Here is a 13,450-nt window from a genome sequence, read left to right as displayed (position 1 = left end):
GGTTGCCTTTCATCCTAAGATAATTAACTTTAAACAATTTCACTGTCATAGAAAAAAGGAGAATTTTCAAGTTCTGAAGTAAATATTTTTTCCACATATCTGGAATGCTAGGATCTATATCTGAATGCATTGTCATCATTAGCATTTTTGGAATTCTACAGTTTCATAAATTAATGAAATATTAAAACAATAAAAAAAAATTCAAAAGCCTTTACTAAACATACTCATAAAATCTACCACAACATTCACAATACCACTGATCTGTCCAACACAGCGTTGCACTTGTGGGAGTTTAAGTTAATCTAAAATAATCACAATAGCATAACTAAAATACAAAGTCCACTAAGTTAAGGAGATGCTGTATTAATGCATAGTGGGCCCACACAAAACTGAATTTTTTCATCACTATGAAGATTTCTTTCCCATGTCCCTATAATATACGTACTTCTGTGACATGGGGGTAATAAAATGGAATTATAAGAAGTGGAATTGTTAGATATGTAAGCAAAAACAGACATCCTGAGCAACATGAACAGAATTAGCCAGGGAAGCAGCTAACTTTAGAGAACATCCTTATTCTCAAACAATGTTGGCATGAGAGGCAATGCACTGTAGGCATTACTTCAGATTCTTTGTAGCGTCCTTTTGGCCCATTGCTATGCCATTTATTCCTTTAATATGCCTCTGTTTATGTTCTCTTTCTTCCATCTTACTTTTCACCCTCTTTCGCAAATTTTTCAACATTATTTTCCGCACTGAATGACCTTATAGGTCCAGTACTTGGCATTTGGCCCAAATTTTATACTCTAATTCTATTACAATTCATCTCTCTTATGCACCATACAGAATTACACATTATAACTGACAGAATCCTTGTACACACAGAAATCAAAATTAACTGAACACCACTTACATCACAGATAAGTTCCTCAGTTGCTGGGTTGATGCTTTTCAAAACCTTACCACCAGTAGCATTAACAAACTGACCATTGATGAACAACTGGTGTGGATACTCAATGTCCATGTTGTTCACGTGCATCTTGATGGCATCGTATTCAAAGACTGGCTTGGTATCCCCACCACGCAATTTCAAAACAACAACCTGCAGAAAAGAATTTTAATGTAATACTATATGAAACAAGGGTGCAAAAACATTACAATTCTTAAAAAGTTTCAAATTTTCTTTGCTTTCTCTTTCTTCATTATATTTTTATATAGAAAAAAAAGAGTAAAATAATATCCTTCACCAAAAATCATACCTGGATAAATTCAGCAAATGTAGTAGCCATGTAAACATCTTCATTTTCTAATGATACTCCAGCAATTTCCTTAACCTCTTCAACAAGCCTGTAAATAAAGTAGTACTGTAATTTAACAGGTGCATGATAATGCATCTGTGAAAATAGACATGTTACAGAAAAATATAGTGCATTACAGTACACACAACTAAATGCTATAACACATAATAGCACTACAAATAATTTTATTGATTAAATCTCTATTTTGAAGAGTAGCACACTCTATTTTGAAGAGTAGCACTAATAGCCTTAAAGTATATTACTGTATAACCAAAAGCCAAACTAAAACCTATAAAACCTCCCAACTTGTTTTTAAACTTTTCTTCAAGAACTCTCATGGCATACTGTTTATGAACTTTCATTAAGCCAGAAAATTTCTACTGACCTCACTACATCCATTGAGCCAGCACCAGATTTGAAAAAGTCTGTATCATCACTGATTTCAATGTTAAGAATTGCTTTCCAAGTGTTTTTCAATTTGTCAGAAATTCCTTGCTCTTCTGCTGTCAATTCTACAGCTTCAGTAGCCTCTGCAGCAGCGCCATATTTAGCTGCGTTCATCATTTTTCCATCAACACTCATGCGAGCAACATTCACCTGCAAAGAATTCTCATATATTATTAAATACACACAAGTATCAAGCAATGCATGAAAAAAACCCTGATGCTCTTCAAATCATATGTATTATCACTTACACTATCAAGTCTAAAAATAATTATGCTGTTCTCAAATTTACATTATCCCACATGATAAAACTCCTCTGTTCCCACATTTACATTATCCTGCATAACAAAAAACCAATTTAGACATATCCCACTTTGAGAATAAAAGGGAATATCAGTCAAGGTTAAAATCACTATAACTGCCCAATCCAAAAGTACATTTGCTAATGCACAAACATACTGCAGTACTTTTACTTGTTTACATTCTCAGTTAAAAATAGAAAAAATAAGGGATCGGTAGCTAATCATACACAGTGTGAGGAAAGCAACAAAGACATTTTGGAGACTACACTGTGATGATCAATATGTACTACAAATTAATATATTACTACTATTCAAGTTTACCCCTCCATTGAGTTAACATTGCCAAAACTATAAAAATGTTGATTCTGATCAAGTTCAATGGCTCTGTTTCCAAGATTTTATATTCATTGTCAGTTTAAAACTGGACAATCACATGCAACATGCTGATGGTAATGCAGTGGAGCTCATTTATTTATAAATACTAAAGATGATCACAATGTTGCAAAATAGAACAATATCACTGAAAGGAACAGCTTATTTGATTTTGTCATGGTAGCTGCTTCGCTTCCCTTTATGCATAAGTGTGCAGGAATCTATATTTCAATATTTATCTTCACAGAGTATACTGTGGGTGAAGACTAATTGTTGGGCAAAGAGACTTATGTACAAACAAACTGTACCCAAAGTAAATCGAGTCATTGTTGGTACACCAACAAGAAACCTCCAACACAACTAAATCAACACTTCTGAAGACTAGAATAGCAAAATGACAAAATGAAATACTGTGCTAGAAAAGGGATTTTGACGTAGGAAAAATCTATTTCTGGGCGAGGAAGCTGATGGAGAAGGTAACTAAGAAAACATTGATACTTTAATAACACAGACCAAAGCACATCAAATTCAAAGTTCACAATAAAACTGCAGATTAAAATTAAAACTGAAATAACAAAACATTTTAAGGGTAAAATATAAGACTTCTATCTGAGAAAATGAAGATTAGTAAGAAGTGGGACACCACTACGAAACAGCGTCAAGGAAAAAAACTGCTTTAACAGGCGAGATAGGCGGCCTCCTTAAGTGTTTAGGCCCAATCTATCATCTACCTATTAATTGACTTGCTTTAAAATATATATTCATTAGCCAGCTTTCTGGGAGTACTAGATTTATTAAACTGAAAACATAAATGACGTACATACAGTACCATAATTTTTTTATAATTTAATGTCAGATGCCTTTTATGAAAAGAAGGGATCAAAAGATGCAAAAATGTACATGAGACACATTCCAATTTAACCACTATTTATCCTTTGACAAAGCTGAAGTGTGCTGCAAAAAAATATTAGTAGTATTTAAATGTCAAAAGTAAATAAACTGGCTGCTAACAAATATGTTCTTACCTTTTTGCCATCACTGCCAGTTAGAAGCAAACCATCTTTGTGAATAACACCAGCTGTTCCAAGACCTTCTATTGCCACTTCTCTGCCTTCTACAGCACTGCCAGTATACAGCTTTGAACCAAATAATTTTACCTGAAATAAAAAGAAATAAGTTTCACAAGAACGTATGTTTACTAAATCTCTTTGGCTGACTACAAGAAAAAATATCAACCATACTAGTTGTTAACTGCAAATACCACCTAATGTGTGTCTTAAATCTCTCTCTTTTGTTTCATGTTTTAATAGTACTAATACGACTTCAAATGTAATTTCACTTTGGATTTCCATAGCACCAAGCTAATCTTTACAAAATAATGTTAAGTTTAACAAGACCACTGAATCACATTTCTACTCTATTGTATCATTCCCCCAAAAGTTATACTATTAAAAAACCTTAATATTGTTTATAGTAAGCTGAACATGAATGAACTTAAGTTGGTACACTGAAGTTAGTTTCCATAATCATTTTACAATATTACTAGGTAAGATTTCATGATGTACACTTCATTCAGCATCACAGCATTGGCTTGATATACTGGATTAAAAACACTTACAGAACAAATGTATAGACTAAATACTAAGATGAAAATTTTGTGCAAACCATGTGAACCATATTTCACCAAAAGATGAGGACTCCTAGAAAGTTATTTTGTTATGAAGTTTTAAAAATGTGGCAATTCCATGCCATTAAAACACTTGTGACCATGTAAGGTAATGCCTATTAAGTGGCCTTTAAAAGATCTATGTCTAGGTTTTCACAAAGGTATAATTAGGCATATAATTCTGAGGAGTTTATCAATTCCACAGAAATTGGTGCATAATATAGCAACTATAATATAATATATTAAGGTGCGTCCACACGGTCGAACAATGTCCGACGGACACACATTGTTACCATATCCTAAGCGAAGCAGGATGACATTATAAGCGGGGAAACGATGGAAGTAGATCTGGCAGCAAACAGTGGTACCAGATGAGGTTGTATACCAGTGTTTTTACTCTGCTCACAAGGCAAGGATTGGCAGACAATTGTTAATTGGTAACAATGTTTGTCCGGTGGATATTGCTCGACTGTGTGGACGCACCTTTACAGGATCATGAGATATATCTCTTTTGAGTTATTAGAACTGTAATGTGATACAATACATAATAAATCTGCATGCAGCTGTATTTTTAGCTTTGTATCTTAATCACATTCAATTGGAATATTTCTATGTCACTAAGATATGAAATAATTTTTTATCTATTTATTTTGAATTAACATTACACCTGTATTCTTCTAACTGTAAGAAAACTATATGAACTAAAGGAAGAGAACAACTTAAAAATGGAGGGGCCAGAAAAAGCAAATGGGATGGTCCTATTAATATAGTTTATATAAATGAAATTCTATTCTTCACAGCCTTTACAATGTGTATTTTCATCACCCTTGAATATTGGTTAATTAGTAAACAAGATGTCCACACTGTTTTGTTTCTTATACCAAAGCATAATCACACTACCTCTTGTCCATCTATGACAGTCCAAGCTCCAGGGGAGGAATCTAAACCTCGGATGAAGTTGTGAAGGGTCTCGGCTGGTTGATTCCAATCAATCTTGCAGAGTTCCTTTTTGTTCAACATAGGATCATACGTTGCACCTTCAGCTGGCTGGGTTACCTTGGGGGCAGTGCCATTTGCCACCATCGTTACTGCTTCAGCCTAACAGGAATAAAAAAACAAATTATGTAATGTACCTCTTACAAAAAAAAATAAACAATAAAAAAATAATACAAAAACTTAGTGAGCTTTACAAAAATAATACACTGCAGAAGTTTCTAAACGCAAGGGCATAAATTAGAATAACTAGGTGTGTGTACTTCTACATTAACTAGAAAAAAACTGTACAAAATCAACCAATGGTCATCGAGATCCTCACCATCGCTTTAATACCCTCTGGATACATGAATCTGTTGTAAAGTGTGTCAACAGTATCATTGGGATCAACATCCACTTCACGCTGCAGGAGGATGGGGCCAGTGTCAAGGCCATCATCAGCCCAAAATATGGAAAAGCCTCCTTTCTTATCACCACACATAAGAGTCCTGAAATCATTCAAGATTCCATTATTTTTGTCAATTACTGTGCATTACATGTAAATAAACCATGCATTTCTCTATTCGTTTTTGCTCTATTTGTTTACTACAACCATTTGTTTAAATTTATCTGACCATATCTCCCATCATACATTAACTTACAAAATGTAACAACAGTACTATTACACTCCATTACATCATTAAGTAATGTATTACAGTTTAAAAAATTAAAACTGAAGTTATCTAGCATTTCCCTTTATGTTAATTACTACAATGGTTTATATTAAAATGAAATGTTAACTAATGACGCGATACTTTAATAGGGACAATATACTTGCACATAACAGGCACCCCTTTCAAAATACATACAATGAACCTACAGTAAACATACAACCTACAGGTATAAACATTTTCTCACCTTTTCCAAAAAGGTTTTTCCTTAACACAGTTAGCAATGGTACATTTAACTATGGTTACTGAGTTTTAGTAAACAACAGTACAGTATGTACTGTACTATATTATTCTCATGTACAATCATTACCAGTTTATGGAGGAAGCACCACGATGTCTTGGAAGAATAGAAGGATGATAACAAATAGATTTGTTCTTGGGGTGGTTGATAACCTGTGAAAAAGGAAAAATGACAAAACATAAATATCACCATACATAATTATATCACAGCTACAAAAAAAAAAAAAAAACTTTTAAACACTCAACTTGACCAAGAAAAAGTTCAACTTATGAATAGTATGTATAATTTTAAAATATGTTCCTATTACAATGTGAAAGAATGGTCTAACCTCCATTGGAATGAACTGAGAGCAAAATGGCATAACATTAAGCTCTGGGTCTACAGAAAGATACTGCTCAAGAACTTCTGGTAGAGCCTGGCCTTTCTTCCTCCAGGATTTGAACTTGAACACTTTCACACCATCAGCAGCAGCCGTCGTTGCTGTTTAAAGTACAAAATAACATTATGCAAACTTAATCATACTTATAAATCCAATGCAACCCCCAATGCTAACCACAAAGAAAAACACGAATCAAGATTAAAAGTAAAGTTTGTCTTCAGATTGTGTATGAGCCACATTTCAGATCTTTTATTCTGCCACTGTTGGAATATTGTTAACCTGTTAGGATGTCTGTAGTCTTCCAGGATATTTATTTACAACAGGTTATATATCAATATAGACTACTTTTATCACATTTTGTTTTGCACTTTTGGAATCATAGTGTTGCTTCGCAGAGCATCAACATCCATATTCTTTTGTGATGTTGCAATTCCAATCGGCTCTCCATCAGTTTATTTTCTATGCTGTAAGGCTGCATAATAGACTATGTAAGTCTTTTGATGCTAAGAATCAAACCATAGAGCTAGTTGTTCTCTATTACATCAGAAATGTCCACCTACAGGCCTTACTGACAGTGGACAGCAGCATCAGCCTCTGATAAGGAATCATGATGAGATGTCCTTTTATACAGAATCTATCCAGGGTGAGGAGACAGCACCATTATTTACGGTATGAGCCAGCCGGATTAGACGGCTCAAAGTTTAATTCAGCTAAAGAAGAGGCTAATACATACCAAGTTTCTTAGTATGCAAGCATACAAAAAGAATAGGGATGACCTGGTGAACACTCGAGTAAATTCCACTGCTCCTGCCAGTGGACTGTCTGATAAACCTGTTACATGCCCTGGTAAACATGACCCTAGAGGAATCCATGTTAGCATGGCACAAGAAACATCTCTTGCAGTACTTGCAATTGCCCAGATAAAATTCAACAGCAACAACATTACAAAATTCAATGGCAGTAAGCACAAGTGGCAACCATGCACAGCCGCTATTGTCACACATCGGATCATTATACGTACACAGGACTGATACTACAATGCACACAAGTACAAAGGAAGTCGGAAAGAATGGAACACATAGGTTGGGTCATATCCTATGATTGTATTCTCAAGTTAATGGGGAACATCTAGTAGCAATTTGAAATGGAAAAAGCAGTAAGCCCTCCATGACTACATAGTTCAACCACAGCTAAGGATTCTATCCATGGCACTGCAATTTCCTTCTTTTGTTGGTGAAGGGAATAATCAAACCTCCTTTACTCTCCCAGCAAGATCATTGGCTGTTTGCTAAACCACTACACAAAGGTGCGCCATGTTGCTACCAATATCAATTTGTTACACATTCCACACAACAGGAGTGTCTCGTAGACACGAAATAGCCTCAACCAGCCAATGCATATGCTGCATTACAAACTTCTCAGGCAACCTTTTATCTAGCCAAGAGCCTATAGAAACTTGTGCCATGTCTCCCTCTGCCCTCCTTCCACCATTTCAAGAGTGCTAAATAATACTTCCAACAAAATTTTAAAACTGTAAATACAATAAAGGATGAAAGTTTAAGGCTTGCTACTTATACAAGGTATGCCAAAAGACCCCATAAAAATGGGATATAAAAATGGCAGTGATGACTGTACCCTTAAACACAGCATGTAATAAGGAATATCACAAAGTCACTTGGAAACTTTCAAATCCAGCAGCAATTCTCTTATATAGCCTGTCATCCTTCTCCATCCTGAAAGAGGGATGAGAGGATGGGTTCTGATGAGGGAATTGTTAGCTAATTAAGAAATATTAAAGGAAGCTGATCACTCCTAAAATCTTATACTGTATTTTTAAAGTCTGTAAGACAAAATCAAAGTGATTGAACAGAGAAAATCTTAATTGGATTACTCAGTACAACTTTATGAAAATTCCAAATTTCATAGCATTCAAGCACTCAACTTGAATTTCCAATGACAACTGAATTATGGAATTAAAATTCACTAGAAATTTTATGATAAATCTATCCCATAAATAAAGTATCATAAATACCCTTTGCTGAAATTAATGCTGACTTAGAAAGTTCCTGCTTGCAGATACTATGTTGAAAAAGACTGACATGGGTAACATAACAAAAATTCATGATAGTCCCACATATGGTATGTACATTTTTAAGGAATACCTTTGCTACAAGTGTACCAAAGTTGGCGCTTCAATCACAGAATGTATAATTACTTTGATTTTTTTCCCAGCAGGGTTATCCAATTGTAAAACTTTCCATCTGCTTTTGTTCTTGAGTGCATATTTTACCACTCTTGCTGGTGCAATAAACTTTATTTTCCCATTCCTGCTGTCCAACTAAATAATAATAGACAAATGCATAAAACACACACAAACAGTAATGCAGACAAATCTGTGCTCCATGTATTTAACATGAAATGAATTTACCAAAGCAGCAGATGTATTACCAAAAAGGAAAAATAAGTGGGATACAGAATATATAAACTCCTTCATATTAACAGGATACTCACCCAATGGATCCTCTCGGTTTCCCTGATCTGGTACCGTAAAAACGCCCACCACCTTATGGCCATCTTTCACCAGTTGCTTGTAAACTTCGCCTGCAAAGGTTGACTGACCTATAATGGCTACCCTCATCCTGTCTAAAAGGCTCTGAAACAAAAAAAAAAAAAAAATGGGTAGCTTCCTGAAAAGTGTGCCACAGTGAACTTAATGAATAAGTAATTTTTCACTATACAGTATTATTATTGAAAAAGGGACAAAGTTGTTTCTAGTTAGCAAAAGAAGAACTGTCCAAGATACCAAAGATGCCATTAATTGATCATGTCAATAAATTGAATACTGAACAATGTACACTACAAACTGTGGATTAGCATTCAACTAATTTGTCATTGGAATCCACCAAGTTATATTGACAAACAACTTTAAATTTGTGCATAGATAAAACTTAATTTTAGGAAGGAAGCTATTCCTACAGCATCACAATAGATTGATTGTACTTCATGGGAGAAAAAAAAAAAAAAAAAAAAAAAAAAAAACATCACATGTTCACTGCCTGTCAAAATCAGAGAAACACAAGCATTGTTTCTCTCTATCATTCACAACAAACATAAATGTTTTAAACTGAAAGAAATATAGAGACATTTTCATAATTCTCATTCACAATCAAGCTAATGTGTTTACAATATTCACAGCAATTGAAATAGTATTTCTTTTTCTCTCTCAGCAAGATTAATATTGGCAGTTTTCCAGAAAAGCATTTTTGCAATTGTAACTAATCTTGTATGAAATCGATTCGTTTTATTTGATGGGCGAGGGGGGTGAAGGGGGGGTTGCTGTTGAGCAATGTTAACACCACACACAGACAGTAATTTTAGTGGTTCCCAATATTTTTTTTTATAGAATTGAAGGCAAAGTGATGGATTGTGTAATTCTCTTAAATTCTTTAATATCTTTACCACTTCCACAAAGTTTATTTATCAGTGTATATAATAACACGATTGGCATGGGGAAAGAACCACATCCACGTTAGTCAGCCATTTCCAGAAACCTCATACACTACCATTATATTCCTCTACATAGCAGGTAGCCTACATTAAACTTGCCTTCACCCAGCCCAGGATTAGTCTCTTTCACCATATGCCCTTATATTGGCATGCAGATTGGGAGTAACTTTTCTGAACTGCCAGATGACTCGAGGCAAGCCTCAACCATTTCAAATTTTACTTATTATTGTCACTTTTTATCATGTTGAAAATAAAGGCAATACTGTATGTTAAAATTTACATCTAAAGAATACATTATCACATCATGAATCTAACAGTAAACTATGAAAGCTATGACAATTTTTTAATCTTTATTTTTAAGAACATGAAGAATTAAATACTTCCGTCTATCTTGAGATAACAAGAACATTATCTTGATTAAGGGGCACTCAACCAAGTTTTCTAACAGATATCTATATAGAACTGATATCTGAAGCTTCTGTTAACATTATACAACTTGTGAGGAATTTTGAAAGATAAGAGGTCTCATTATAGCTAACCCTCTATTTAAAACATCGCACAATTATTACCTATTGCTTCATTTAAATTTTATGAACGTTTATAAAAGAAATAAAAAAAAGGATATTTAATAAGTTACCAGTCTACTCAGCAACCTTTGGTGAAATGACAGATTTTTAATAAATTTGTATTCTTCATAGCTAAAAAATCTGAGGTCTTAACAATTATGGTTTTAAAAAGGGCGCATAACCATAAGCGTATTCCTGCTAACTAGCGGATAAATGTTTCGACAGATATGCAAAACGAGCACTATTCGCGTTTCACATGAACGGATGAGATTTTATTATATATAATAATAATAATATACAAACTTATGTTAACGTTTTCGTAATGGCTTTGAAAATCCCGCCTGTATACCGACCTCAGATAGTGAGTGATGCAACACTGAAAACTATGAATGTCATTCACACAAAATTGTAAATAACCAGTAACGAACATTCATTGAGGAATCGTCTTCTTACATCGCGCTCTTAAAAAAAAAGACATGCGCCGTGAATTCTGAAATGAAATCGATGTTCTTGGGCGGCGGGGCTGCATAAAACAGCAGAGAGCGAGTGAAGGAAGCAACGTGGCTGCCTGGTATTCGCATAACAATTCCCGCAAACACACTTTCCCAGTCCGAGAATGACAAATTGAGAAGGAATTCTTTATTAACACTTAACACAATCACTCTCCATGAAACTCACTTCAATGTTCTTTCAATCTGAGGGGAAATGAATACGTTAGCACTGGCTTGGAGATCCACACGACACTACGTTATATGCTATAAATACAAAGGCATCTGCCACCTCAGTTCTACTGACGTACTTACACTTATCTGCACACTTGCGACTCCAGAACTGGTTCGTGTGTGAAAAATCTCACTTACATTTTCATACTGGCCGAACAGGTGAGTTTATGTAATACTCCCATGTACACCACCGCATCTCCATTCCAAGGAATGCCTCGTTCCAACCTTCATTGATTCTTTTACGTTGTCATTTACACGATTTTTTATTAATAGAAAAAATGCCATTTCACGGATACAACCTTCCATATGTTTCCATCCACGAATGCACTGCAACGCCCGTGGCAACGTTAGCGGCAATATGCCATTTCACCCCCTATGGTTACACGCATTTCTCAGCTACAGGTAACACCCATACAATTCCTCCTCCTCTGTAGGATATATATACAACTACACCACTCGATTCTTCCCAAGGATTTACCTGGCAGGTGCTAAATCGCCTGTACATTTGCGAACAGGCGAACATGATGGCGGTATCCTCAGTCTCCTCCCCCTTTTATTTTTCCCTCACACTTGCGATGCCTCTCGCCTGCAACTGAAAGCGGCTCCCAGCAGCAGCGCCGAAGGTTCGTACGACACGACACTCGCCGCTTTTGGCTCAGCTACAGAAGCGACGACGACAGGCAAGTCGGTCCAACCAGATTTCGCAGAGACGAACTCACTCACACGCGTCTCCCCCCCTCAGCTCACAGGACCCGGCGCCAACCGACCCTTCACATGCAGTGTATATTCTTTTTTTTCACTGGGGGGTTGTTTTGTTCTACTGTTTTTAATTGGATGTAACTGTCTTTTTCTTTCTTTATTTACTTTTTTTTTTGTTAGTTCGGTAAAGTTTACAACTGTAAATCAGATACAACGGGAAAAACTTGTCATTCGTCAATTTCTTCATTGCAATCTTGCATTGTCATGTACAATCACTTTTTCCTCTCTCTCTCTCTCTCTCTCTCTCTCTCTCTCTCATACATGACCAGTAATGCACAAGGGAGTGTTTGACAGATCACTACATACATTTAAAGGTTTAAATATACACGAAAGAAAACTTTTTTCTGACTTCCAAACAATATGTCCGAGCCAGTGAGAAGGCCGAGTCACTCAAACACATACTCACAAGACATATATATATATATATATATATATATATATATATATATATATATATATATATATATTAATATATCTATATATATATATATATATATATATATATATATATATACACATACATAAACGCGCGTCCACAATGGTTATGACGAGCTACTATTGATTACCAGCGCACTAGGCCAATGTATTGATTGCACTTATAACTTCATCCACATCCTTTCACTGTTTTCGACAAACATTAAACTCTTTACATTTTACATGTTAGCATACTTCAAAACCAGAGAAGCAACAGTTGCTTAAAGTCAAATTTACACTTAAGTTTCACAATGAAAAAAAAAAAAATTGTAATCAACATAAAATAAATGGGTCAGAACTCTGACTCTGTTCCTTGACTGTAACGCAGAAGATATTGGCAAATGCACTCGATAGCCAAGAGCGAATGAAATGTACTTTTTTTTTCCTTTCTGTGTCTCGAGGAAGCTTTGTTGTGTATCTTGGTCAATTTATTCTTACTATGACATAAGATTACAAGCGCGATACAATCTTTAAAATGACATAAAAACAGACCACGGAGCTGCATCTTGTAAGTGAGAAAATTGTTAAAATAAAACAGAAATTGATGCTATAACCGCGCCATCAGTTATGACTAAAATTTAATATTAGTTAAAGAAAGGCTAAGACAAAACAATGTCGTAGGATAAGGAATACACGAGATGTTTGATGAAAAAAAAAAAAAATTCTAACACCGAGTAAAAACTTCGTCTATTTTGCCTGAACTCCACAAGGCGGCACTACCTACAGTTTGCCCTACACAGCACCAGCGTATTGGACTAGGAGCTGCATTTAGGTACTAACAATCTATAATGAATGAATGATTGGAAGTTTGCTGGCATCCTGACATCGAAGGTCATTGACGCCGACTAACAATCTATGACCTGATCTTGTAGACTGATTAATGAAGATATATGGGGCAGGACTGCAATATGCGGAATGGTAATAATTTAGGAATCTCTCTCTCTCTCTCTCTCTCTCTCTCTCTCTCTCTCTCTCTCTCTCTCTCTCTCTCTCACACACACACACACACACACGGAA

General features: G+C 35.2%; 1 protein-coding gene across 4 annotated transcripts in view; it reads right to left on the bottom strand.

Annotated features, from left to right (window-relative positions):
* Window positions 1-13,450, bottom strand: part of LOC135197035 (cytosolic 10-formyltetrahydrofolate dehydrogenase-like) — a 29,451-nt gene that overhangs the window by 6,975 nt on the left and 9,026 nt on the right. For 2 of the 4 annotated variants that reach the window (XM_064223946.1, XM_064223945.1), the window contains exons 2-11: window positions 11,679-12,096; window positions 8,917-9,058; window positions 6,355-6,506; window positions 6,096-6,178; window positions 5,398-5,563; window positions 4,983-5,180; window positions 3,442-3,573; window positions 1,684-1,895; window positions 1,260-1,347; window positions 914-1,102 (exon numbers count right to left, since the gene is read on the bottom strand). In XM_064223946.1, the coding sequence (XP_064080016.1) occupies window positions 914-1,102; window positions 1,260-1,347; window positions 1,684-1,895; window positions 3,442-3,573; window positions 4,983-5,180; window positions 5,398-5,563; window positions 6,096-6,178; window positions 6,355-6,506; window positions 8,917-9,058; window positions 11,679-11,723 (1,407 nt within the window). In that variant the 5' untranslated portion in view covers window positions 11,724-12,096. Of the gene's footprint in view, window positions 1-913; window positions 1,103-1,259; window positions 1,348-1,683; window positions 1,896-3,441; window positions 3,574-4,982; window positions 5,181-5,397; window positions 5,564-6,095; window positions 6,179-6,354; window positions 6,507-8,916; window positions 9,059-11,156; window positions 11,635-11,678; window positions 12,097-13,450 lie in introns of those variants that run through there. The other 2 variants (XM_064223948.1, XM_064223947.1) reach the window with 2 other exon arrangements.

Source organism: Macrobrachium nipponense, chromosome 18 (assembly GCF_015104395.2).
Source record: "Macrobrachium nipponense isolate FS-2020 chromosome 18, ASM1510439v2, whole genome shotgun sequence".
NCBI lineage: Eukaryota > Metazoa > Arthropoda > Malacostraca > Decapoda > Palaemonidae > Macrobrachium > Macrobrachium nipponense.
This window is presented reverse-complemented; position numbering and strand designations above follow the sequence as displayed.